Source organism: Numida meleagris, chromosome 19 (assembly GCF_002078875.1).
Source record: "Numida meleagris isolate 19003 breed g44 Domestic line chromosome 19, NumMel1.0, whole genome shotgun sequence".
Taxonomy (NCBI): Eukaryota; Metazoa; Chordata; class Aves; order Galliformes; family Numididae; genus Numida; species Numida meleagris.
In genome coordinates, this window is record NC_034427.1 from 2069196 (window position 1) to 2092745 (window position 23550).

The window sequence follows — 23550 nt, forward strand, 5'->3', positions numbered from 1 at the left end:
ACACCCACAGCTCCGTCAGTGCTCAGAGCCCCCCAGCCTGACCTCCAGCATCTCCAGGCACAGGGCACGCACCACGTCTCTGGGCAGCCTGTGCCAGTGCCTCACCGCACCCATTCTGAAAATCTTCTTCCTTATATCCCGTCTAAGTCTCCCCTCTTTTAGTTTGAAATTTCCCCTTGTCCTGTCACAACAGGCCCTGCTCAAGAGCCTGTCTCCTCCTTTCCTGCAGCCCCTTTAGATACTCTCAGGTCTCCCGAGAACCTTCTCTTCTCCGGGCTGCACAGCCCCAGCTCTCTCAGCCTGTCCTTGTAGGGAGGTGTTCCATCCCTCAGATCAGCCACCCCTCCCCCCTGGTTTGCACCCCAGCAGGCCTAGAGTCTGGATGAAGGGCAGCAGAGGGTTTGCTCAAAGCACAGACCCCACACCAGGCTCACACCCAGCTGTCCCCAGGCATGGCCGCAGCTAACTGCCACTCAGTGAGCATGGCACTGCCCCCTGCACAAGCAAAGAAAAATCTGTCTGCAGAAGTTCACCAGTAATGCTGTTTGGCAGACTCTGCCTCACTCTAGCTTGTTAGCTTTGTCATGGCAGCCACGGAAGACAGACAAAGAAATGTAAAGAAAAATCCAGTGAGGTTTACAGAAACCACTCCCAGGGTAGGAAGGCCCTCAGAGGGAGATTTCAGAATCTCAGAGTGCAGACACAGCGTCCTACCTGCCTTTATAACTCTATGATCTGCTGCCAGAGGTGGATGCTGAGCACCAAGTACCACTTGTTCTGATCCAGCATCAGCTCCAGATCTTCCAGAGCAGGCATCCGGCCTGGGGGTACTCTAGGAAACCTCCAGAAAATGCCAAGAGGCTTGTGACAGCAAATCTGTGTCTGCAATAGAGCCAGCCCTGTGGAAAGGTGTCCGGCCATCGGTGCTCAGAGCGCACAGACTTACAGCCCAGCAGCTCTGCTCCTCCTCAGCACAAGCACAACCTGAAGCAGAGGTGCAGTTCCTGGGTAAAATTCTTCCAGTTTGGCCCACAGGAAATAGGACAGCTTGTGCATATCTTAACTGACCCTAGGTTTCAGAGAAGCTCATGCAGCTTGTCAGGACAGCAAGAAATGGAGTTTCCAGAGCTCCTGGCTTGCTGGGAGGAGCCACCTTCCCTGCACAGCTGTTCTGCACACACAGAACAGCACTGCACATCACTCACCATGTCTCAGTGATAGCATCTACTTTTTCCTGATTCAGTTCTCTTTCCCACAAGATTTTCCTAGGTCAAAATTTAATCTTCTGTTCTTCTTTATGTTCTTTTAAATAATTGCGTCTTTATTTTTCCCCTTTTCAAACAAAGGGCAGAACCAGCAGCCAGGGCTGCCATTGCCCCTGTGCCACACCTGCAGCCTTCCCTCTGCAAACCCCCCACTGCTGGAGCATTCACCAGGCACGTACAAGGCTTGCAGCCACGGAGCTTTGTAAGGCAAGAGCTGCACAATCAATCACCCAGCCCAGCTTCTCTTCTGATCAGGGACCTCTGATACATTATCTTACACATAATCACTCTGAGATTCACTCTAATAGGATGACTGTTATGGTAAAGACAAAACTTTGTGCTGATGTGAAACACTAACTCTGCATAACACCACCACGCATGCAAATGGGACAGTATATTTCAGCCCTCGTATCCCTTGGTCACACGTGGAGCTGTACTGCGGTTCTGCTGCTAACCTTTGAATTACATTCAGTGTAGCCAGTGGAAACCAGCTAAAGCACCTCATTTCCACTGACGGACCTGTGAGCAGAGCTGGAGGAAAGCAGCGCCCAGAAGGGAATGGCCATGCCTCCAGACTGTCCTCCAAGCCTGGAGGAGAGCTGCACCACAAGTTGTCTCAAAATAGACCTGAGTGCAGTGCTGCACCCGGAGCCACATAATGACACCGTATGCTGTGGGTAAAGAGGGCAGCAAAACAGGAACAGTATATTTAACAATCTGTTTCCTCTCCTGCAAGAGCTGTCCTTAAAACATTGTGGGCAAGTAACCTCCGCTCTTTGTAGCAGAAGAGAGATGTCCCAGTAGCACTTGCCCTAACTCCCAAGCATGCCCACTCAGAGCAGGACGCTCAGGGCCTTGCTGAGCTTTGAGTATGACCAGGTACTGACACCTCACTGCCTCTGTGCAACCCTGTTCCCGTGCCTGACCACCCTCTTGGATGAAATCTCTCTACACTGAGTCAGAATTTGCCACGTTCCAGCACATCTCTGTTGCTTCCTGCCCTGCTGCTGTGCACCCCTGAAGAGTGCAGCTCCATCTCCTCTAACCCTCCTGCAAACCCCTACTTTTAGAGTCTCTGCAAGGAGACAGGAGGAGCACTTGAAGATCAGGCAGGCAGCAGCCAGGCACCAGGGTGAGACCAGTCAGACCAGTGACACTGGGTTGACTGCTCCAGTGGCCAGAAACCCACGTGGCAGCAGGAGGTGAAGCAGGGACTTCACAGCCAGGCTGTCAGCTCCCAGTGAATTCATGCGCTGCCCCACATCACGTCCAGGCCAGAAATGCAGCATTTTCACACCCACAAAGTAGCAGCTCATCACAGAAAATTTACCAAGGGAAGCTCAGCTTACCCATACAAAGAGAAAGAAAAACAAAAACAAACAAACAAAAAACAGCTAAGAGCAGAGTATGGGGACAGCGTGTCCCAGGTGGACCAGGAGGCAGCAGGGATGTTCTCCAGGGTCAAGTTCCCTTCTCCAACAAGCAGGAACCATTGCATGGCAGCACAAAACTGGAGAGTGTGTGGTTTGGGAAGGAAGAGGGAGCCCAGCAGGCCACAGCAGAAGGCAGCAACACACTTGACTTCTCTCCTACCTACTTCAGGCTCCACACCTACCCACACAGCTCCCTTCCCAACATTAAACAATGGTAATTTTCAATTCCCTCCCATTAGGTGCCCTGGTTTGGGGCTCCCAAATCACCTTTAAACTCCTACTTGGGAAATAGACGGGAGAACCCAAGAAACAGAAAATGCTATAGTTGCAGGATTTCCATGCTCCCTGATCACACTGACTTCCCACCTGCCAGTGACCCACTGAAACTATTAACTGGCCCATAAAACTGAGCTAAGGGCACATACAGACTGGGAAGCAGCTAACAGACAAGTGTGCAGAAGTAGGTACCTGCCGCACTTGGTCCAGAGCAGATGCTAGAAAATGGGGCCATGGACACATCACAGGTTTCCTGGGTGACCAAGGCCTAAGTTTCCCTCACTGTACATAGGAGGTGTCACATTTAACTGGTAAAAGGACCGACTCGTTGATACCTAAGGCACTTGGAGATTCTTAGAAATGGATAAAAATGTGAGAAGAACACCCTGGAAGGAACACCAAGCAGAGAGGAGCTAACACACGTGTGCTCAGACCCAGCACCACACACCACGGCTCCCACCCACTGACTCCACACGGTCCATGGTGTTTACAACACACGTAGTATAGACAAGGTGTTCTTTTTACTGATAAGAGCAGAGAAAGATACCAGATAAGTCTATCAGGGTATTTCTGAACAGTGTTCCCAAAGGATCTCACAATGAACTTGCTTCCACTAGGAAGGATCATTTGTTTGCTCTTGGAAAGGGCACCCAAATACTGGGCAATACAGCTTTTAGGCCAGAAAAACCACAGATGGGATAGGCTGTGATTTGCAAAGCCACCAGATTTCAGCAGCTCTGTTTGTTGCAAGTTTATACGCTCCTCCTTCTCACCCTGATTCAGGGATCTTAGTCTTCCTTGCCCTTGACTGACCGGTGATGCAGAGGGACAAGAAAAAATGGAGCCATTCTCCTCAGTGCCTTGTAGCCATCAGTGGCTTCCAATAAGTCCTTCAACCGTGGAGGGGAAGAACAAGTGGAAATGAAAGCCATTCTCTCCCATATCCACCTACTCCCCACAAGAGCTTCGGTCTTTTTCACCAGGATAAATTTCAGCACTGAGTCTGACAATCCCAGCAGCAGCCCCGAGCCACACAGTGGCTCTACACACGATCACTCCGTCGTTTGGATGTAAACAGGGACGGCCAGCATGGTGCAGGGGCTGTCTGAGGCAGCCTGCAGTTCTGCCAAGGACAAATTGGATCCGATACCGCTGGGCTGCCCAGGAACAACAAGGTCCGAGTCAGCAGCTCCCGACCCACCAACCACAATGGACAGGACTGCATCCGACTCCTGGAATGGCTCTTTGTTAGGGACGTCTTCCTGGGGGCTTTCCCCAGCAGCACTGTCCTTCAGCTCTGCCAGAGCCAGCTGGTTGGGAAGGGAAAGGCCTGCCTTGCGTCCCCGCACCACCCGTTTCTTCTGGGGCTTCCTGAGCTGCAGGTCTTTGTCCTTGGGTGAGCCCAGACGGCACTTGTGGTCCTTCATGTACTTGTGGCGCGTGAAGCCTTTGCTGCAGGTGGGGCAGCGGTACTTGTAGTTGCCAGTGTGCGAGCGCTGATGCTCTATCATGTGGGCTCGTCGGCTGAAGGACTTGTTACAGTACTGGCACTTGTGGATCTTCATCCCTGTACATAGCATGGGAGGAGAGAGAGCTCAGTTACAGACCTTGCTTCACAAAGCAGATCTGCAGGAAAGCCTGCAGCGCAGAGGGAGAGCATGATAGCTTTACCTCCTCCTCCACGCACGTGTTCTCTGATAAAAGTTTCAAACAGCCACCTTCTCACTCAGTAAGCCCCATTCTTTTCAGCTTGCTTAGTAAACAACCAAAAAAAATCCAGGGTCTAAGGAGACATCGTGCCGGGCAAATTTGCAATCAGAAAAGGATGAACTGCTACACCTTCAACATCACTGTTTAGGAATGCTTACAATAATGGTTCTTGCCTCAAGTAAGAGGTTTAAAATGTCACTAGGAAAAAAAATGTGTCAGGTGATAGTGATGAAAATGCAGAACAGCCTTAAGCTGACTTTTTTTTCTCCCAAATGTAATCTAAAAAACATCATTTACTGCACTGTCAGCACAGTCTCATCTCATCACAATTTGCAGAGGTTTGGATGTGGGAGGCACGAGAAAAACACTTTCAGTTTTACCTTGACAGAAAACAAAGCAAAAACAACAAAAACAACAAAACAAGAACAACAACAAAAAAGGTTCCCTAAGGCACAGTAATAAATTAATTGTCTTTATTAGGAGCAGGAGCATCATTTTTGCACTTACCTGAATGGGACAGTATGTGAGCTTTCAGCTTGTCAGGCCTGTTGAACTCTTTATTGCAACCTGTGTGGCTTCTGTAAGAACAACAAATACTGGTGAGCAGCATGAAGCAGCCAAGGATTGATGCATAAACAGATCCTAGACTAGAGAGAGACTCATAACCCTTCTCCTTATCAGAAACTGGATGGGTCCCTGAGTAAGGCTACAGTTGGAGCCCCGCTATTTCAGTCTTTCCAGATAGGGGCAAGAAATAAACACATTGCTACAAGGGCATGTGGCTTCTGCTGGGCCACACATCGCCTTTGCATCACCATAAATGCTGCTAACAACAGCAGGTTCAATGTCCCAGTGGGAGTCAGAAATATTTGGAAGGAGCCACGAGGTGGTTGGAGCAGGGAAGTTAGCCTTGACTATCTCAGAAGAAGTGACAAAGATTTGGGGATGCATCTCCTAAACCTAGATTTCTTTGGCTTGTACATTAGTTCCTCTGCTTCTAAGTGCAGCTGGGGTGATTCCAACACTCAAGCAATCCTGTGCTTTGTGCTCAAATAATATTCTTTCTCTTCCCCAGTGCTCTGCAAGTGCAATCTCCCAAGCTTCCCATGTAGGCAGGCTTTATTTTAGAGGACTTGATGAACTGAGATGAAATGATGTTGCCCCACAGAAAATCGATCACCAGACCAACCAAGACTTCTGGGTTCCCAGCATTCTCGCCTCCTCAAGAAGCAGAGAATTGTCAGATGCCACCTGTTCCCTAGGATATATACAAGGGACATTCCTTCCTTTTCAAACCATGCCACAAGCCATTAAGACAAGCTGCAATGCTGGAGACGCTACGTACGAGAAAGGACATTTATACTTCTTGAAAGGTTCGTGGATCAGCATGTGCCTCTTGAGTTTGTCTTTCCGATTGAAAGCTGCATCACACACTGAGCATTTAAAGGGCTTCTCCCCTGGATTAAAAAAAGAAAAAGAAATGAAGAGACAGGGAAAGTGCGGTCACACAGGGCTGCTCTAGTCACGTACAGGATTCACACTGGCAGCAGTGCTGCTCTACTTCTTTACAAACTCTCCGGGTTTCCTTACCCTGCCCTGTGGGTAAATGGATGGATACTATCCCCACCGTGTGCTGCTCCTGCTCTCCAGGGCAGCTCCCTTAGCTTCTGCAACCCTGGGCAGTGGGGAAGCTAGTTCTCTGTTCCACTTCCAACCGGTGCACGAGACTGAATGAAAACCATACATCTCCTAAAAGCCACGTGACCACAAATAGCTCATACTCCGTTCCTCTGGTTATCAGGAAAATAGCCAGAGCACGGCAGGGCTCAGCAAGGACCACGACGCGGAGTCACTGAACACTGCAGTGCCAGCAGAGCCCGTACCCGAGTGGATGTGGGCGTGCAGCTTGAGGTAGTGCTCCCGGCGGAAGAACTTCTTGCAGATCTGGCACTTGAACTTGCTGCCTCCGCCGTGGGTGGGGATGTGGCGGCGCAGGTACCTCTCACAGGGGAACACCTGTTAGCACAGCAAAACAAGGCTGAGTCAGCAGCACTGAGGGACATCGCTGAGCTGACCGGGCAAAGGAGTTGCAGCCTGTACAAAAAGCACAAACTTGTAGCGACTGCTTTCTTGGAAAGGAAGCGCTGAGAGAACCTTTAGTTTTGTATAAGGAAAATATACACAGATCTTGTAATGCAAACAACAAAACAAAGCCTTATCCTTAAGAAACATATGAGCTGAAGTATTACTGCTAAACTTTCTAACACCATACTGCTGAGGACCAGCTCACTAGACAGATGCTCAGCTTCCTGCCAGAGCCAGCAGCACGACCACCTGGGCATGACACCCTCCCCCCCAGCAGTCACTGCCTTTCCATATTGTTGATTGTAGTTTGCGCTCCCTGATTATTTATCACCAAGAGCTCCCACTCGTGGTCTTTATAAAACCAGAATGAACGTTTCCCTCTGTGTAATGAGGACACTGGAAACATCCAAGCTGAGTTCCTAATGAGGATTCTGCAAGAACACATCCAGGGGGAGCAAAGGAGAGCCTAGGCTTCCGTTACCCAGTATGCAGTACCCAGTGCTCCAGAAAACAGCAATATTAGCAAGAATACAAACAGAAGTTAAAAATAATGCTCCAGATAATTGGCTTTCAAACCCCCACGCTGCATGCTAAGGTCCTGTCCAGGCTCAGAAGGGCATCTGTCACCTGGGGCGAGGGTGGAGAGAAGACAGGTAAAGAAAGAAGGGTTACTAACCATGCCAGGAGTGCGTATTCCCTTCCTGAGCTACCTCAGTACAGAGTGATCACTCCTTTGAGATTATCCCTGCCCCCACTGCAGGATTTTCATTTCCTCTGCTTTAAACAGAGGAGCATTTTAGTCTGGATTTCAAAAAAAATAATTTATTAAATTTCAAACACCACAAAAATCTGCCCCTCAAGCCCCTTTCAGGGCCACGCTGAAATGAGTATTTCCAGCCAAAACCTACCCGTGCATCATGCCAGTCCCAGTCACATCATTCTGAAAGGTTTCTCTTTGCCAGGACACAGAGCACTCATCCAAAAGATAGGACCAAGGGGGAACCCAGAGAATTCTGTTGCAACAAGAGATGAGGACAGCAACGTAGGTTTCAGAGCTCCCCCAGGACCCATGGATTTCTGTTCACAACTCTTCCAGCCATGGGTAGCCAAGCACGGTGAGTCAAAGGCACTGCCACTACTCCGAGACTTCCCAGTCCCTCACCACTGATACACTTGCTTTTAAGAAATGAAGACAGCAGCCTAGACTGTGCAGTTCTGCTCTGCCATGGGAATAAGGGAGCTCCCCTTACAAATTCTGTTCATTAGGTCAGCAAATGTGGACCTGTGAGAAAAGCCAGCACTGTGGGGAGGAACACACTCTGCACGAGGTCAGGGATGCGACCCCCTCTGCCTCTCTGAAAAGCACCTTGAGAGCCTGCCAGACCATACTGAGGTAGAAGGGAGAGAAAAGGGAGCAAAGGGGTCTTGTCCCATCAGAGCCAGGACTGGCTCATACAGCAGTCACCCACTCACCTTCTGGCAGTGAGGGCAGGGGAAGTTGTGTGTTGCTGTCTGCAGATGGTGCTCCAGGGCTTCAGGGGTGGAGTACTTATTTACACATTTCACACATCTGAATGCAGAGAGAAAAGGACAGAGCCTGTGAACAGGGCTACCACCACAGGCAGACCCCACACAGGGCAGCCCAGCCCTTCACCAGCCACCTTCCACATTGATTTTTGGCAGGGTCAGTTCAGTACAGACATTAACACCATCACCTGGGTACTCTGAAAACTCAGCAACCCACATGGCCAGATCTCACACACACACACAACATCCTTCACCAGGAGAAGATGCTGCAAAACTGGGTGAAGAAGCCTTTCAATTACTAGTGCTCTTCCACACAAACTCCCATGGGAGCCCCCAGGGACCAGAGCACACATTCCACATCATCTCTTCATGGAGATAACTAAGATCTCACCTTACCTAAAACATCTCCTCCCAACTATGTGCAAGTGAAGGAGCTGAGCATGGGATCACAGCACAGCAGTATTTCCCATGGCTGGGGCAGCCACAAGGTAACATGCTTCACTGTGGGGTCCCCAGTGTCCAACAAAGCTTCAGCTCACACTGACTCCTCTCCTGCAATGCCTGGCCACACTCCACCTGATCCATCAATTCTCACAAACCCTGACAGTATTTCTGAGACCTGTGCCAAAGCTGACTGGTAATAAGCAATGGGGACATGCATCATCGATGAGGAACAAACACATTCACACGATGCCTCTGCAGTGAAACTTTTGCTTACTTTAGCAGACTAAAACCTCCTCAAACATAAGCAGAGCTCTGACCTCAAAGATCTCTGCTAGCAAGCTTTAGGATGAAGCTCCAGGCACAAAGACAACTAGAAATTATGGTCTAAGTAGCAGCAGCTATTTATTCCACTAGGCTCCTGGGCAACTTCCAGTATCCCCTGGGCTTCCTACTCTTCCTGTATTTCCCTACAGGCATTTCAACAGCCACAGAGAGCTGTTCGCAGAACTTGCTCAATCCTTCCCTCTACACTTATAGAAAGGTTTCTCCAGGTATTAGGCGCTTTCACAGCAAAAGAAGTAATAACTCATTTTACCCAGGCACAGCTTCTACAGCCCACACTCCCTTTGCTGCAGGTATTTAGAGAATCAGGCTGAAAGGGGCTTCCCTGGGTTGCTTGCCCAGCCTGGGGCAGACTCAGCTATGCTCATCTCACTCCTGACTGCTGATAACAGCTCTTGCAGTGATGCGGTCTTCCTAAGCAACTTATTGCAGTCTTTCAGAAAGAGCCCTTGCATTCGAAATGCTGGGCAATAATAGCCTGGAGGAGGGGCCCCCATCTATCATTTGTGTGTCCAAGAGAATTGTGGCTGCTGAGCAGGTGGCTTCCTCACCCTTCTTGTGTTCCCCCCGCTCTCAGCCAGACACGCTCTGCACGCACTCACTCCTACAAGCCTTGTGAGCACTGATTGCTACTGTACTTGTACACGGCCACGTCCTTCTTGGGGCTGTGCTGGGGCAGCAGGCTGTGCGAGTACTGGTGGACGCCCAGCTCATACAGGGAGGGGAAGTCCTTGCTGCAGAGGTGGCAGCGATAACTCAGCTCCTCCTGGTGGCTCTTGATGTGGTCGAGGAAAGACTCCAGCTTCTGGAAGGTCTGAGCACAGCTTTTCACCACGCACTTGTACACCTGGGTGAAGAAGTGAGAGGGACTGGAAAGGCACGCCATGGAAACATACGGGGCGGGTCAGACAAAGCGACCTGACCTCCCTTTCTGGAGATCACAGTAGCTGGGTACTTCACAGAACACAACCGCTGCCTCTTAGTTCCCTGCACTGGGTTGCACCAGGGTTCCCAGAGCACGGACCATGCCCACACACTACCCGTGAGGCAAGAGCACTCAGTCAGGGCATAGCAAGGAAACCCTGCCCTGCAGCAGGAGCACAACACAGTGATCAACAAAACACAACACCTTCCTACTGGGAATAACAGTGCTAGGCAGCTCAGCATCAAAATGTAGCTGACAGCTGTAGGTGAAGACAATGGCAGAACCCGCTGGGAACTAAACAGGAACCAGAATCACACTCCAGCAGCACAACACCCATCAAACTGATATCCAGAGATCACCCAGCTCAACGAAGAACCCGATCACACACAGCTACCCCACATAACCAAACTCCTTCTCTGACCCTCACAGCCACTTCAGCTGCTGGTCAACAGCTGCAGAGGACATGCAAGCTCAGCACAGTCCACAGGCAGGACTTGCTTCTTTCCATCACCATCCCTGGGTAAAGCAGCTCAGGAGCACAAGCAGCTACAAAAGGTGAACCCTTCTAGCCCTCAGCTCTCTCACTTCTTGAGGGCTAGGCTAAACCTATTCAACTTCCACATGATAGTTGCTCTGCCCGCACAAATTGCCAGGGATGAAGAAAGAAAGCAAACTGGGAGAAAGAGGTGTTGCTGTGAGCACGTGAAACCGCCTAAGGGAGTGAGACCACAATGCCCCAGCAGTGACCGTCCTAGAACCCAAGAGCTGCCACCTACTCTGAAAACTTTGGATTTTCCCTTTTGTCTTTTTCTCCAGCCACCCAAACCCGCTTGGCTGATTGCTCACCAGTGGCTCAGCAGGACAGGGGCAGCAGAGCTTTTCAAAGCCACCCAGATCACACAGATGCAACCCAGACATGCAGAGAGCTGACCCGAATGGCAAGCATTTACCAAGTAGGCAGCATGCTTGAGACAGACCTTGTGAGCCTGTCTCAACCTCACCACAGACAAAGGGCACCCTCTGTCCCTACCTGTTCATTCTTGTGCTGTGTCATGTGCGATTTGAGCTGGAAATAGGTGTTGAATTTGCTGGGACAGAACTGGCACTGGTAAGAGCTGTCGATCAGGACAACCTGTTTGGCTTCCAGTTTGCCAGCCTCACTCTCCTCCATTGGGCTCATGTCTTGGGGAGGTTGTGCAGGGTTCCTAGAGGGCTGAGTCAAACCTGGAGAAAAGGGAGAGAAAGTCACAGCCTGCCTCAAGATAGCTCTGAAAGCTGCTCTGCAAGCTTTGTGCTGCTGAGAGACACCCAGGCTTGGTCTGAATCCAAGCTCTTCCTTCCTTTCAAAGGCAGATCTTTAGATCAGAATCTCACTTTCTAATGGCATAGTTCTAAGTTTGTCTACAGATGACCTAAAGCTCTGACTACTTCATTGTCCCCTCCTTGACCCATTCTCCTTACCATTGTGCTTCCAGGGATATAACTGTGCTCTGTCAGTATGGCAGGCCTCCAAGAGGGAACCAGTGCCAAATTTATTCCAATCTCCAGCAGAAGACAGGTGGTCAGATCCAGGCAGTAGCACCCTGCTGTCTGCAGAGACCAGCTTTGGCTGAACCTTGTCCTAGGTATGACATCGCCACAGCGCTGTTCCTTCTGCTTCTACCCATGACCAAGGTCATCAGCAGAAAGGGCAGGCACCACCTGCCAGCAAGGAGCTCTCCTCTGCCTCAAGTATTTTCAATTGGCCATTGGGGGCAGACCCTGTCCAGGCACGATTTGCACACTGCCAGCAGGCCAGAGCACCGGGCTGTGCTAAATCACCAGCCTGGACCAGAGCTACCAAGTGTGGTTCAGGCACTATCAAATCTGCACCTGCCAGGGTGTGAGAAAGGGAAAGATGTCTCTCCCTGTTCCTACGCACATCCTGACACAGAGCCACTGTTTCCACCAGCACCTGAATCAGCAGTGGCTGGGATTTCCCACAGATGCATCTGCCAGCAAGAGTGGAGCAAACGCAACTCAAGCATCCACGGCATTTCCCCAGTGTGTGCCATTAAATCCCACAGCAGGACTGCAAGGGCACAAATAGCTCCCACCTTCCCCATTTCTCTGTGGAGGACCAGGAGATGCAGGAATGTGCAGAGCCCTCCCATCACTGCTCTGCCCCTAGCACACACCATCCCCAGGCAGCAAACCTGTGTTCTCCTCATCCTCCGCCTGGTTGGGATTCAAGGCCATGACCTGCACTGTGATGGAGTTACGGGAGATGGTGCATCCTAGTCCTGGAGGCCACACTTTATGGGTTTGCATGTGTTTCTTCACGTTGGACTTCTGGGCAAAGGCTCGGCCACACACGATGCATTGGAAGGGCTTCTCACCTGTGTGACTGAATGCAGAAGGCACTGTATCTGTGGCCAGTGGAAAGAGGAGGCAGTCCCCAGGCCTGCATTGTGCTAGGCCCCCTCTGCTTGGCAGATCAGCCCCCAGACCAGCCAAACAAGTGCTTTCAGACCCTAACAGTAAAGGAATGGTAAAAGGCCTGGGGAAACAAGCCCTGCACACAAAAAGAACACTGCTAGTCTGGGAATGACAAGGGATCAGTGTGAGAAGTAAAGAGCTCTGCAGCCACATCAGGTCATTCACTGTTAGAGTTTCCACGTGGACTTCTGAGACCCCAGCATTCTTCTCAGGAGTAAAGATTCTCTGTCACTTACCCTTCCCTGCACACATGTGGCTTCTACCTTGCAGTCCCCTGATCTCCCCAGACTTGCTCTCTCCTGTCCACAGCAAAAATGCCCTTCTACTTTGCTCCTCTGCTGCCAGAGGAAAGAGCTGGCTGTGACACATGGAGTATGTAAGATAAAGAGTCCAGGATGGGAAGGCGAGCAAACACCACTTGCTCCTCATCTGTCCTGAGCTCAGCATACCCCACTGGAGAAAATGCTAAAGATCTCAACTGCCTCCTGCCAGAGCTCTGGCTCTCATAAAAGCTCCCTATGTAGACACTGAGCTTGGCTTATGGTTTGCTAACACCAGCCCTCCTGCAAACATGAAGGCTGCAGCTTACTAAGGAGGCAGAAAAAGGGTTGAGGGAAGCAGAGGAGATAACACTGCTCTGAAAACTGGTGGCTTTCAGAGTCTCACCTGTTAGGAAAGGTCTCCAATCTCAGCCCATTAGCAGAAAGAACACTATATCTACAGTGCAGCCTTCACCTCAGTCACTAAACTACTCTCCTAGAGAGGAGCTCTAGGTGAGAGATGAAGGATGACCTTGCAGTGCAGCATGGATTCTGGTAGACATGACAAACATACAGCTTACTGGGCTATGCAGACTCCCTCTGCAGGGCTGTGCCCAGACCCACTCCAGCTACTCCACTGTGCTCAGGCTAGCATCACCCTTACCTTCTGATGTGCTGTTGCAGGTCGAAGTTTTTGGTAAAGGCCTTGTCACAGTAAGTGCATTTCAGCTTTGGGGACTTGGGTTTCCCTGAAAGAGTAAGAGTGTGCACAGGAATGACATGATTTGACACAACCTCATCACCCCCCTTCCCTGCAGGGCCCTCAACCAAAGACATTTCAGAACCAAGAACAAAGGACTGCCTGAACAGATCGGGGAGAGGTTAAGGAACAAGTGTGTATTTAATGTAGCCTGAGCTAACTCAGTAAGTGCTGAGGAGAGCAGAAGTTGGGAGGCGGGGAATTTTCTTTGGGCCATTAACCACTCCAGGGATCCTTCCAGCCATGCTACAAATGAAAAACAGCAGAACCATGGGCTGCTCTAGGAAACTCTGGACTGAGAGCTGCTTGATCGCTCACACCTCTGCAAATAACGTTTTAACTCCATGGGTCCAATGGGGCTTTCCTCCACCTCATGCCTGGGACCACCCTTGTCACTTGGCTAGACACACATCCACTGCACCAGTAGCAAGCAGGCTCAGCCAGCAGAGGATCTAGAAACCCCTGTCCTGTGACGGGGTGTGCCACTGTCCTGCCTCTCCTGTGTCATTCACAGGCACTGAAACACACACAGGGTTGGCTCTGCTGCACCCTTGATATCACAGCCTTTGAAATCAGGCCTCTCTCATCTGACCCACAGGAACTGCAGCTGGGCGTTGCTTCGGGTAACGTGGACCAAGCTCTAACACCTTATTTTGCAGGATCTCCCCATTTTCAAGTGTGATCCAATCAGCATGTAGCTGCAGAGATTTAGCACAAGCTTGCCCATGCAGCAGCACAATGACTGTCCTTTCACGCGCGCTCAGAGGGGACAGACAAGAAGCATGCCCACGCTTTCAGCTGCTCTTGATAGCCTTGAGCAGGGTGTGATGTTCCTCCCAGGCAGCTGCAGGCACAGCCAGTGTCACCCCACAGGACCTGGAGAGCCTGTGGCACAGGGTAAGCATGGTGGCCTGCAGGTTAGCGCAGGGTATCTGCCCCAGGGACACTTACCTTCCTGCAGCCCACTCTCACTTTTGGAACGTCTACTTTTGACAGCTGGGGTGGAATCAAAACCAACCACGTTGCCTCCTCCTGCACTGGTCAAAGGTGTGGGAACGTTGGCGCTCTTGGGCTTGAACCCCTGCTTCCCAGGGCTGTACACAGGGGGAGAGGGGTACACAGGACTTTCCACACACTGGCTTGGTACCTGCAAGAGTTCCATTACCAGCGGAAAGAAGTTTGCTACACAGCACAATACTGCGCTAAGCACAGTTCCCACTGTCCTCCACCTCCAGCAACACTTGCCACCTCAGGTTATTTAGGCTGAGTTTTCTACTTCCTGCCACACTGGATAAATTTCTGGTTCACCCATTCAACAATGTTTCTCTAAAACTAACACTATGCACATCGTGAAACTCTTGCTGAACATCACAAAGTATCCATGATTTATTACAGCAGGCAAAGAAACACTGAAGGAGATCTCTAGTACCCCACCTATGCCTAGTCCATGGAAGAGTTTCTCATTCCCCCAGGGCAGGTGACCAGCACCATACCCGCTGAGCCTGCAGGCCCACAGCACCCTGAAGGTTGGGATCCTGCCCCAGCAGGACTGCAGATGGGAAGGAAAACACAAGAAAACTTCAGGTAGCAAAGCAGAGCTGTTTACATCAGCACATCAGAAATGGATGTTTAGAGAAAAAGACAGAGACCGACCCAGGGTGATACGGCTTAAGGGCATTTCTATTTCCCACCCTGATAAACTAGCATAGAGTACCAAGTACCCAACATGCCCATCCATTTCTGAACACTGTCACTTGCAGATCAGATGCCAGCTACAAAGTTAAGGCTGGCAGACCTCTATCACACCCAGCAGTTTCCACTGTGAATGTCAGTGCAAACACGGAGGCTGTGCACAGTTGACCCACCAGTAAACCCACTCCTGCCAGAGCCTCTCTTTAGAGAAGCTGCCTTTGCCAAGCTCACTGAGGTTCAGATTGAATTCTTCTCTCCACTTAAGCCTGCAATGCGCAATGTAGGGCACTGCATCCCCCTGCGACAACTCCTTCACCTCAGCTGTTGGTTGCAACACCTGCAGGAAGCCTGCATCTGCCCTCCAGCTTCCTTTATTGCTTGTTCATAGAATGCCTTGAGTTGGAAGGGACCTTAAAGATCATCTCGTTCCAACCCACCCTGCCATGAATAGGGTTGCCAACCACTAAATCAGGCTGCCCAGGGCCCCACCAAGTCTGGCCTTGAGCACTTCCAGGGATGGGGCACCCACAAATTCTTTGAGCAGCCTGTACCAGCCTCTTGAGTTCTCAGAATCCCCTTCATCTTGCTGACATCCTTCTGATCAGTGCTTTTTCCCCAGAGGAAATAATCCGTCAAATAACCTAACATAACCTCCCAGTCTCTAACTCAGCATTTCTAGTCCAGGTGACACCCAAGCAGCGCCGCTGTCCTTCTTGCTAGAAGAGGCCCAGGGAGGATGGAAAGCCTGGGGCCAGCCTTACCTCCATGGCTGGGTAGGGCTGCATCCCCAGCGCCTGGATCTCCACGGAGCTGTTTGCTGCCATGGGTGCAGGAGCACTGTACACTTCGACCACGCCACTGCCAGCGCTGGGCTGCCCTGGAGCCCCCAGGTTTGGTGGGGGGGGTGGCGGGGGCTGTGGAGGAGGTGGTGGTGGGGGAGGTGGAGGCGGAGGGGGCTGCGAGAGGTAACCAGCCCCCGCGTGCATACTCAAGCTGCTCTAAAATCAGAAGAGGGAAAGACGGACAAGATGTTGAGAACACAGCACAGCTGGAGGGGCTGCCCCTTCACACATGCTCCCAAGTCCCAAACTAAAAGCACACCTGCGATAGTGATGGTGTCTTGATACAAAGCAGCACTGCCCAAACATCAGGTTGGATCAGACTGTGCTGACTTACAGAAGGTTGATTTGGACTGGCAGTAAACCCAAGCATTCAAGCCCCACTGATTTTGTGCATTGTTTTTAAACCCTATGGTTAGAAGGGATATTTCAGGGCAAGGGGAGTGTGTCCAGCATGGACAGCCTTAGGGAAAGCCCAGAACAACCATGCCAGGAAGAGAGGGATGCATGAGGCAAACTGATAAGGGCTCTGGAAACCAACTACTACACAGGAGTGCAACAGAAAGCTGGGGATACCTCATCACAAAGATCTGAGCATCCAGCAACAAGGACACCAGCAGAAAGCAGGCCCTGAGTTACCCTGTCATTTACCCAACGCTCCCTCCCAAGCCTGGCTGTCCTGTGGGCAGGTGCCCAGCACTCTGCATCAAAGCAGATCTTTAGGCTCTGATCAACCATCTGGATTCTCCTGCCATACAACCACAGTCTCAAGAAGCGAAGGCCCTTCAGCCCACACGTGCCCCTTACCTGTACTGGGGGCTGCACCGCTGGCATGGGCTGGTCCAAGGATGTAAAAGCAGACATGGCTGACATCAGCACCTCATCACTAACCAAGATGTTCCCTTGCACCAGGGTCTGAATCAAAGGTGATGGAGGAACAGTGATGTATGTAGAAATTTGCTAAAAGAAAAAAAAAAATAAATAAATGAGGCATTGTTGACCTGCAACAGGACAAAACAATAAACTCAGAAATACGATGACACGGCTTACTGCTGAGCCTCTGAGTCTCTACTACCTGCTGACCAGAGGATGTGAGAAGCCACGGTAATTACCTGCAGCTTCCTGCTGAGTCCATGGCAGTTTCTAACTGTAACAATAAAGCAGTTCCAGAAATGTTCTTCAGAAAATGGTATAAAAGATGACAGTGGCTCAAGGAAGAGGTCACTGGCTGCAGTTCAGATCAGTGGTTATTAACCAGTTCTACAGGACAAACTAGTCACGGACAAGTTCATGCCCTTACTGAACATTTCCTGCCAGCCAGGAAAGGTGGAGGACAGGCAGGCTGCTCCGGCTGCAGATGGTGAACACTGGGCTCATCTTTTCAGCTTGGAGCAGGATTTTAGGAGGGGAGGGCGGATGTCCTTATTTTATGAATGGAAACAAACAGCATTTGCGTCCTGGGAAGCACCATCCACTGGCACCAAGTTAACTTGAAAAAGTAACAGCTGGTTTGAAGAACTTCAGAAACCACCACGGCTGCAAGCACAGCACGTGTCATGCACGAGGGATTTGCTCCTGTTAAGTCTGTTGGGAAGGAGGGTTACTGAGGCGAGGGTATTCCCTTACTGCACAGCACACCGTGTGATACGGGGACAACTGCAGGACATGAATGAAGGGACACAGGGATGAGGCTGTCACAGACACCTGGCTTCCCCTCCTGACCATGAGTCAGTGACAGCCTCTCCCCATTGAGCCTTGCGTGGTGATTACCCAAGCATGCTGCAGACCTGGTGCTCCTGAGCAGAAACAAAGCCTGGCTGTAACACAGACACAACAGGAAACCTCTTCCAGCCTGAGAAAGGTGCACGAGACACTCATTCTGAAGGACACCTCGCTGCGAGGACCAGGCAAATTTAATGCGAGATCAAAAGCTAACAGAACCACAACTGAGAGGAGTGATCGCTGGACCTAAAAACATCACCTAGGGGTCCCCCCCACTCCCAAAATCATGGTGGCAGAGCCTGCTGGCTCACAGCATGGTACCTGTCGGCTCGCGCTCGGAGCCTGCTGCACCGACGTGATGGAAGGGGTGTACACGCTGTTGGTGGCCAGCGAGACCGTGGAGAGGGAAGGGGCATTTCCCTGGCACTGCTCTCTCTTGTGGGTCATGAAGGCAGGCAAGGAGTTGAACTGCTTCTTGCACTTCCCACACAGGAAGACATCTTCGTCATCTGCAATTAGAGAACCAGATCACTGCTGCAGGCCTTCTTCAGTATTCCCCAGCGCTACACTCGAGCTACAGCCAGTAAAGGCAAGAAAACAGACACTTAATGTATCTTGGCATCTCAGGGATATCAGGAGATATCAGGTGCCACTGTCCTTCCCTAATCCTAAATTCTCCCTAAATCTAACCAATGTGAACGAGGCCTGTCTCAGTTGTGCTTCCAAACACAAAACCTGCTGTCTCCTTGAGATGAGCTGATTCCCATCATCAGTCCTCTCATCCCAGTGACATGATCAACCAACCCAGCCTCACTCCTGTATCACCTTCAGTTTTTAGTCTAAATAGCTTCTTCCAAAGCGTTATCCCGGCTGAGGCAGACTTTATTACTCAGGTTGCACAAAGGATGAGAAGGAAGGCACATCAAGGCACAGAGTCAACTGCAACTTCTGTCTGAGCCCCATCCCCCAAACACTGCTGGTCTTTGGTGCCTCTGCTTGATGTTAGAGGCAGAAGACAACAACCCAGTTATCAGTGATCTAGATAAAATTTGCAGCACTAGCAAATCACATAAGCACACGGCAGTTTTCACCTGAGTCAGCTGGACTCAAACCTCTGGAAAAAAATATCCTAAAACTCACAGGGTTGCATCTCCCATCTGTTTGGGGGACACAGACCATAACTTCTCCAGGGGCACAGCTCATATCCTGGCCACCACAAAAGGCTTTCTCTCTCACAGGGCAAAATGGGAATTCACTGTCTAATTTGATCTGATTGGCTGGCCCTTGCCACCCAAGGGGAAAAAGAGCTGGAGGAATAAACACTCACAGGGAAAGACTCACAGCATCATTCCATTGCACTGGCTGCTGGGTCTGCTGCCAGCCAAACTGTCAGCCTGCAGAATGCATGGAACCCAGCACCTAACTCAGTACCTAACTCAGAGCATCCCTGGCTGAACACTGTGGGTTTCTGCATGCACAGGAACCACCTGTTCCCATATCCATCCACACGAATGAGGTACCCAATGTCTGCACTAGTAATACATCCCCAGAGAATAAGGAACAGCTCATTAAATTAAAAAAAAAATGAATACAGGTAGTGGCAAGGAGTGGCTGTTCCCTCCTTCCCCACCTTTATCCAAAACACATAGGCCACTCTGCTGCCACAAACCACCCAAAAGCATCTCTGCTCACCTTGGCACTCACTCTGCCCCTTCCTCTTGCCCTGCCCAGCCCTGCTGAGGGATCCCAACACTTGCAGCAGCACCCAGTGTGGACAGGTTGGCTGTTCTGATGCTCATGAGAGCACAGCCCACGGCCCCCTCACCTCACTCCCTGCTCCCTGGGACTCACCCATGGGCTGGATGGCGGCGGCTGCATTGACATTTTGAGCAGATGGATCTGTTACACCTCCTTGACCATCCAGCAAGGACTGCACAGCCAGCACCGTCTGATTATCCATTCCTGGAAGAAGACACAAGTACAGGTGGTAAATCAAGCATGGCATGAACATGGATGGAGCACCAGAGGGCCAGGAGCTCGCTCACAGCAAGTCATGGAGGGAAGTTCTCTGCCGCAGAGCCACCCTCACCTTCTCACTGTGCTCCACAGCATTAAGATTCACACTAAAGCAACACTCGCACTTGTCTCTGTATACAACTTAGATACAAGCAGAGGAAAAGGGAGCAGGGCAAGGAAAGCTGAAAGAGAGTGTGGTTTCAGATGCCTGCTGCAGCAAGGAAGGATGCTTAGATAGCTACAAGGCAGACACTTGGGATGTCACGGGCCACCCAGCACAGCAGCCTGGGTGGCTCTCTCTGGAGACACAGCAGGATACTGCCACCAAGCTCGCTGGAGACAAAATGCATGGTGTGCAGCAGCCTGGACTCAGCCCACACCTGAGCTTCTTTAAGATACGGGAGAAACACCTCCCTGTGTCCAAGATCAGCCTTCCCGTGTCTGATCTGCCACAGGACTGCAAACTACAGGAGGATTTGGGAAGTATTAAGCAGGAGCTCTCAGGAGCACTGGCTGCCACCCCGGCGCTGGGACACACAGCAAGCAGGACCACGGCTCCCTCCACTCCCAGCACCTCTCGGTGAGTGTGCCTCACCCTCACGAGCTGCAGTCACTCACTGTCATTTCCATCTCCTGTGGGGCTTCATGAGCACATGCACACCTGGACGGTTTGTTGCCAGAACCAGCTCACTTGCCCTGGCACAAATAGTTTTCATTACAACTAAAGTGCTCTAAAATGTTCCTGCTAAATACAGGAGATGGGGACTGCTCACCTAGGGAGGGAACGTGGCCAGAGACATGCAGCCGCTGCATCGAGCCCAGCACACACATTTTCTTTAAGATCTTTGCCAAAGAAACCTATTAAGTTCTTACGTAGTTGGACCTTGGGATTATGTGCTGTACTAAAGAGAAAATTCATCAGTCCAATCATTTACAAATGGTGCAGGTGAGCAGAGTCCCCAGTGAGAGGTCACACATGCTGAAGACATTCTAAATACCCGCTTCTCCTGCGCCTCCAGTGCGAAGCCGACAACAGTGGGATTCCATGAGCACCACTTCCATCAATCATCTTGCACCAAGGAGAGGTCGCAAACGCTGCACGTGCCCTTGGCAGACAGCAGAGCACTGCTCTGCAGCTGCCAGGGAGCGCAGGGCGCTAGCAGCTACTGGAAAGCAGCAGATCACAGCGCCTCACGCCCTGCCGTGCCAATGGGAGCCCTGTCACACAAACCACAGCCAGGCACAGCAGAGCTGCAGGGCCAGCTTTGCAAGCCTTTGCTCTGCAGAGTGCTGCATCCCATCCTGCAGGCACCACGCGGCTGGATCCCCTCACACTGGCTTGAAAATACACCTCCTGCTTTGCACAGCATCTCCTGGGCAACTGCAGAGGCACACTGCAGGCGCTGGTTGACACATCCAAAGCAGAGAGGGGAACGGAGCAGCCTTTTTGCAGTGGGGGTAAGCTAGCAGGACACAAAAGAAAACTGGGGCTCAGCTGCTCGGTTTTAGTATAAATTGGGGACAAGCAAAAAGAGTGGAAATGAAGAATTTTTCCCCATTGTTTGCATCAAGAATGCCGCACTTGGCGTGCCCAGCCCTGGGCAACTGGCTTTCTTTCTGGCTCACTGACAGATCTTCAGAATGAAAAAGCTGCACAGTGGCCTCAATCCTGCCTGCAGGATCAGCAGCCGGAGCAAGGCAGCCCAAGACAACAGAAATAATTGCCCTTCGTTCTTTTGTCGATTTGTACTGATGCACAGGGAGTCCCTGCGTTTCACAAGTTAAATGCACAATGACAGACTTAAAACAGAAGGAAACATCTAAGGTTTAGTAACTAACAAAGCCAGGCAGGCACAGCTACTTGGTTATAGTGATGCAGCTCCACGAGGCAGCCATGGAGCAGTTCTGCACTGATAACAGCCAGCACTCGCCTGCAGGTTGTTCTTCAGCCATGAAACCTTAAAAAAAGCCATCTGTGCCTTCCCAGCAGCAGCATGCCTTCCTGGAACCTGAGAGACACACAGAGATTTGGGGAAGCCAGGATAAAAATCCAAGATTGCTGATTTGGGCTTTTATTTCCCCTCCTTTCAAATCTCTCACAGTTTAGAGAGCAGAACAAGAACATCCACTTCACACGGGTTCTCCCGTCGCCTCAAGCCCCGAATTTCACACACTAAGCCCCTGGGTTTGCTCCTGCCAACACAGTTCCAAGGGCTGTAATGGCAGCGCAGATGCATCTCTGCCCCATGGACCTCACTGAGGACACGACTGCCTTCTGCACCACACAGAGACACCGAGTCACCATCAGCTTGTAATCAATGCAGTCAGCAAAACAAAGCAAATAGGTTGAGCTATCAAGAGCTGCCATTTATTGGATAGAAAAAAAAAAAAATCCAAACACGATTTGCTGAGACGCTTTGGCCTCCTGAATCCTGCAAGGAAACCCACACAACGTGGAGCTGACTGCAGAGAGGAAACAGGGCACCTGGTCACGCACAAAGTGCTGTCAAACACACCGAGACCTGACGGAACACAGGGAAATATTCATTCTTGCTCATCTTTCTGCCGTGGCGGTCGCAGGTGCTGTTTGCAAAGCAGCATTTTGATGCCAACACAAGGCCCCTCAGACAGCGGCGTCCCCTCGTGTCAAGGGAAACGCGTAATCCAATTTAGAAGGAAGAAGCCTCGTAAAACAGCTTTTCTCCAGCGGGCTGACCCCAAGCACAGAGCCCTGCGTTACCAGGTGCAGGCCACGCCACAGAGAGCCCTGCACACATGCACACAGGGGCCGGCACCTGTCAGGGAGCAGGCTGGGGGCAGGAGGGGAGCAGCAGCGTGAGCCCTGGGGGCAGGGGAGCACCCAGCGTGCTGGCAGCAGGGGGGTAGCGGTGTCCCAGCACACCGGGAGCGGCACACGGGTGATAGGGTGCCCCGGGGCTCGGGGTGACCCTGTCTACTGCGCATGACGGTGTCTCGATGTGCAAGGGACAGCGAGGCGATGGGGAGGCCCCAAAATGTGGGGACACGGGACGGGTAGTGATGGGAGGGGACCCAGTGTGCGGGGACAGGGGTGCTCCCCCGAAGCAGCGAGCCGGCAGGGGTGCCCCAGAACGCAGGGAGGAAGGGGAGGGCCCCGGCAGGAAAGGGCACTGGGAGGGGGAGCGACGGGATGCCCGAGAACGGACGGGCACCGCGGTGGCACGGCCGCCCGGAGGTGACGGAGGGGCCCGAGCGTGCCCGCACCGCGGTCCCGCCCCCGCCGCCGCCGCACGGGGCCGCTCGCACCGCCCGTCCGCGGGGATGGGGGGGGAGGGAGGCGGCCTCGCGCCGCGGGACCCCGGGGCCGGGCCGGGCAGGCGCGACGCCGTCGTTACCTTCCAGCGCCTCGAAGATCGCCTGCGCCATCTTGGAGCCGGGACGGCCGCGACCCGGCAGCCGGAGCGGGCATGGAGGGAGGAGGGAGGGGAAGCGGAGGGAGGGGCGGCACCACCCGCCGCCAGGGGGCGGCCTCCGCACGCCGCGCGAGGCCGGGACGGGAGCGGGACGCGCAGCGGGGCAGGGCCGCGCGCGGAGGTGCCCTCCCCTGGCACGGCACGGCACGGCACGGCACGGCACGGCACGGCACGGCCGGGGGCGGCCCGAGGGGAACGGCGCCGCTGACGGGGCGCCCGGCGGAGCTTTAGCATGGCACCGGGGATGGCACCAGCGGCATCCCAGCGGCCGGCGCTGCGCTGAGGGTCGGGAGCGCCTCGGGACCCCCCTCGGGATCGGCCGGG

General features: G+C 52.1%; 1 protein-coding gene across 1 annotated transcript; it reads right to left on the reverse strand.

The window, feature by feature from the left end:
- Positions 3474-23314, reverse strand: ZNF341 (zinc finger protein 341). Its single transcript, XM_021416637.1, has 15 exons — positions 23149-23314; positions 19610-19720; positions 18080-18267; positions 16844-16996; positions 15959-16195; positions 14457-14652; positions 13410-13494; positions 12203-12393; positions 11038-11231; positions 9721-9929; positions 8243-8339; positions 6568-6700; positions 6030-6141; positions 5192-5262; positions 3474-4541 (listed from the first exon to the last, which is right to left on the reverse strand). Exons 1-15 carry the CDS (start codon positions 23177-23179, stop codon positions 4027-4029), a joined length of 2523 nt encoding a protein of 840 aa, XP_021272312.1. The 5' UTR covers positions 23180-23314; the 3' UTR covers positions 3474-4026.